The sequence below is a fragment of the Antedon bifida genome, chromosome 2, assembly GCF_963402885.1.
Source record: "Antedon bifida chromosome 2, ecAntBifi1.1, whole genome shotgun sequence".
In the NCBI taxonomy this organism is placed as follows: domain Eukaryota; kingdom Metazoa; phylum Echinodermata; class Crinoidea; order Comatulida; family Antedonidae; genus Antedon; species Antedon bifida.
Genome location: NC_136227.1, coordinates 11,146,051 through 11,150,791, shown reverse-complemented (window position 1 = coordinate 11,150,791; position 4,741 = coordinate 11,146,051). Strand labels below are relative to the sequence as shown.

The following is a 4,741-nucleotide window of genomic DNA, read 5'->3' as shown; positions in this document are numbered from 1 at the left end:
TGTTTTGGATGAATATCACTTATTAGCAAAACTAGTACTCTGATATGGTTTAAACATTTCCCCCTCCTACTTCCTACGTGGAAAATAAACAAAATACTGAATCTGCAGACTTTTGTAGGTGTAGACAGAATGACTTTAAGGTAGTTACTAAGAAATGATATTCCGCTTCGGATTTAAAATACCATAATTTACTCAAGAACACCTACATATAAAAGTTAATCATCAGTGAATTAAAACATAACAACACGTAATGTACACGACCAGACGGAAACAATAACCATAAAAAAAAAAAAATCAAGAGCATGCCAATGTATTATAAAATAAATTGAATTTACAGTACAGTATAAGAAATTATAAAATAATATCCTACGATAATAGTTCGTAGTACAGTATTCTATTTTCTGCAGTATCTTTGCTTCCGGTTACTTCAGGCAAACCACCGTATCAAAAACCCGAATGAGTCACGTACTAAACGTCATCAACCAATCAGCGTCGAGACATTGGGATACTCCAATTGGGTCAGCAGTCGTCGGGATACCCTATATATACCCTACAATCGTTTATACTTTTCAAAAGAAATTGTCGAACCTGTCAAAAGAGTATTCGATACATTCCAAATAAAATCATGTTCTTAACTTGTACAACGATGCAGTTAGGTGGTTCTTTCAGGCTCATACGAGTAGTGCAATACGCGATTTTAGTATGCTGTTACGCGCTTTCATCTTCAAAGGCTTTGCCGATATCAGGTACTCTACCTCAGGTAAGTAACTATACGTTAATATTTTAACTTAAATTTTTGTTTTCTTTATGTTTATTTTTCTCAAATTGTAGACGTTTAGTATTATCATTATTAATTTTAATGGACAGTTAAATGACTTTTTGACTCTATGGAGAAATTTTCAAGCTCAAATATCACTACATCGTTTTTTCAAATGCACTTGTTTGCGACATATATTTTTTATATATAATATCAAGTTTTAATTTAAACTTGTTTACACACAATTGACGCTGAAATGTCAATGGAATAGATTTTGTACTGATGGATGCGACCATTTTGACGAGAAGAGAACGTGAAATTAAATTTAACAAATTACGTATTAATTATATTTTAGATTTCTGAAATTTATCGGATTAAACCACAACAATTTGACGTTAATACAATGGATCAATCACCATCATCATCGTCATCATTATCATCATCGTCATTATCATCGATATCTGAAAGTATAGAAGAGTTTGTTAATCCACCTGAATGTGGCAAATCTAAGGACGACACATTACCTGAAGGAGGACGTGAAAAGAGATATATACACGTAGGCGGAAAATGGTCCGGTTCGAAGGTAACCTATAGGTGAGTTTAACCTAAAATTATCAAATTCCCCGGCGGTTAATTCAAAAGAAATTGCTCAGGTGGATGGCCATAAATCCTGTGATTAACATGTCTGACTTACAAATTGCACCTTTAACTGCTGTTTATATTATTCCTTGTAACAACCCTTCTTTGCTGCTACATCGGCATCCGTCAATAGGCTCCTCGTATGGCAGTATAACCGCCCGCGAAGATACCTATTTATTACTATCGTGTACTTGACTTGACTCCGAGTCAGGTGTATAGTCATAAATCGAATGACAACTAGCAGACTCACTGTTTATGATTCTGTAACACATCCTGATATCTGTAAAACATTTGAATTATTCGATTTGTCACAACGAGATGAAATAACAACATTAAGCATTCAGCGCAGGTGTGACGTTAACCGCCGTTTGCCCGATGTCGAAGATCACGTCCAGTAGTCATAAATCCGAATAGACGTAGGCCTATATCATCAGATTAGAAATTAGTTAAAATCATAAAAGTATTCCATAACTTCTTCCGATATAGTCTTAGTTTTTAGCAGCAAACCCGTTGTAAGCTAAATCTAACCAAAGCTAAATCTATCATGTATTACGTAAACTTGTTTTCAATTTGGTTATCATTGATGACGTCAAAAATAGTTATAATAAGCTAAACATGAAACCGAATCGCTCAGTAGGCTTACAATTAAGTTACCTGGCGGTGCATGAAACGTCACATTTTCCCTGAAGTGTTTTCCCATGTATTACACAACTATTACATTTTTATTTTGGAGTTTATTGATCAGCATGCCAATAGGGTATATAATGTACAGAATTTAACTTAACACGTTAGGCAAAACAATACAGCCGGCTAATATAATATATCCAGCCTGTATATTATACATCTACAGTTAGTTTTAGTCAGTGAAGCCATGGAGGGAATAATTGCTACATTGTGAAGCTGACTAACAACACAACAGTGTGTTTCAACTAAACTCTATAGCAAGATCTGTTATAGATAGAGTTACCTATATTGCCAGACAGAGATGACCTAATAACAACTTTAACATAGTTTAGTAGAGTACCAAAGGACACGATCACTGACCATGAAAGATTTAAGAAACTGGGACCACAGCTACAACTTGCACAATGTGTTTAGATCTAAACACCCTAGAGAAGACACCTTTGGGACGCGTCGCTATCCCCATTAATAATAGAGATGGAGCTAAATAGAGATTGGCCGTAGTGTTAAATGATACCTTATGCCAACCCCTCGTTTTTTTCACGGGAAAGTGTCTTTTTAATGGGTGTCCTAAATTAGTGGTTCAGTATAAACATAGTACGTTTAATTGCGTCTATATTATTATTATTTAAGCGTGTGCAACCAATTACAAAAAGTTACAACCACAGAGACCTCCTTGCACAGAGGTAACACTTAATGATAATTAGCCGCTGGCAACAATTTGTGTAAGGTCACTTTTATTGACTGGTCAAACGTCCCCTGGTGCTTTGACATTGTTTTTTTCAACACTAATATAAAAATCACTGGTATACAAACGATACCAATTAGTGTTGCGAGGTTTGACGTTACGCCACATCAAGAATCCAACGCGATGTTAACACATCGATGACGCGAAATGTGTAATCCCGCCAGGCGTCGATGTTGGGCGCTACACTGTTTAATACATATGGACCATTGTTATAAATGAACACCCTGGATCTGATCTCGTAAAACAATTGTGTATATTGACAGATCATAGTTTTACAACAGTGTTTATATGGTTTTCATAAAATCATATAATTTACCTACCGCGCGACTTAACTTCAAATCATTCGGTACACGGTATTAAAAATACTCCACGCATCAATGTGTGTGGGAAAAGGTCTCCAATTCTCAATAATGCATAATAACATATTAAAAAAAACATATGTAAAATAATACAACTCCCTGCTTTTACAGCATAACTTTAGTACAGTGATTCAAACAAACTAGAGGGCGCAACTCACATGATATATGGTGTTTAAGACCGTGTTTCCACAGTCAAAATATACACGCAAGGCAAAATTAACCGATAAAAGGCTCATTCAGATTAGATAAAAAGTTATTAATACGATAATATTTAACCTTTGATATGGAGGTTAAATTGGTGTGACAAATGAAAATTCTCGCATTATGTTAATGATTGGTCATGCGCACTTATTCTTAATTTATTAACGATCTGTACAATAACAACATTGATGTATTTTTTTAATTGCAGAATAATGAATTACCCAAAGCGAGGTAAACCATCTAAAGCCAAGATTCACAAAAACATTGCCCGAGCATTTAGATTGTGGGAGGGCGCAAGTAACTTAAACTTTGAAGAAGTTTACTCAGGAAAAGCAGATATCGTCATATCATTCGCGAAAGGAAAGCATGGCGATAGATACTCATTCGACGGTAAAGGCGGTTGGTTAGCGCATGCGTTCTATCCAAGAAGTGGTCATGGTGACATGAATGGTGATATTCACTTTGACGATTCAGAGAAGTTTACACTAAGACCAGGAAAAGGTACGTAGATAAACAAATTCAGTAAATCATTTTACGAACACACCAGTTTTCGTGTGTTTTGTCATATGAAGTTCAAACTGATGTTAAAATTCGTTGCTTAATTCTACAAACATATTTCGGTTGCTTTTTAAAGCAAATTTGTAGTGCTATGTAATGTCTAACATATATTTTAATTTTTTTTCAGCTGGTTATAATTTCTTCTATGTTGCATCACACGAGATTGGTCACAGTTTAGGGTTGGGACACTCACGGGTAAGAGGAGCTCTCATGGACAGTGCATATCCAGATGACCCGTACAACGTAAAACTCACACAAGATGATATTGACGGCATCCAGGCGCTCTACGGTCCACCAAATACACAATCAAACGATATATTTGATCTCATATGAATCAATGTCAATTTTAATAATGTATATATAATATTTATTTATGACTATTTCTCGGATTTTTGCCGAGTTTGCAATTAATTAATTATTTATTAATGTAATTAAACTACAACATTTTAAATTTTTAAAATGCATTGTCTTCAAATGCACATAAATTATCTATTTTTTTATTTATTTTTTGTTAGTAATTATGTGTTTACGTTTTACACAGTCCATAGTTTTCACTTGAATACAGCGAAGTAGGCAAGCTGACCAATTACAAGCGACTTTCGAATGATTCATCGCATCGTGATTAGTCAAATTGCTTCGGCTGCGTCCAAGTGTGAACCAAGCTCGTATATGTGTATGTGCACACAACAATGTACCAATCAACTTATGATTTTAGCAGTGAATGTAATAATAGCATTTTATTAACATATTTAAATGTTGAAATCTAAAGGTTTTCTAAATTAATGACCACGCAAGTTG

General features: G+C 34.7%; 1 protein-coding gene across 1 annotated transcript; it reads left to right on the top strand.

Moving 5' to 3' along the window:
- The first annotated feature begins 591 nt into the window (after positions 1–591).
- On the top strand, positions 592–4,422 carry LOC144835760 (matrilysin-like). Its single transcript, XM_078690842.1, has 4 exons — positions 592–760; positions 1,113–1,351; positions 3,594–3,886; positions 4,071–4,422. Exons 1-4 carry the CDS (start codon positions 626–628, stop codon positions 4,274–4,276), a joined length of 873 nt encoding a protein of 290 aa, XP_078546968.1. The 5' UTR covers positions 592–625; the 3' UTR covers positions 4,277–4,422.
- Positions 4,423–4,741: the final 319 nt, after the last annotated feature.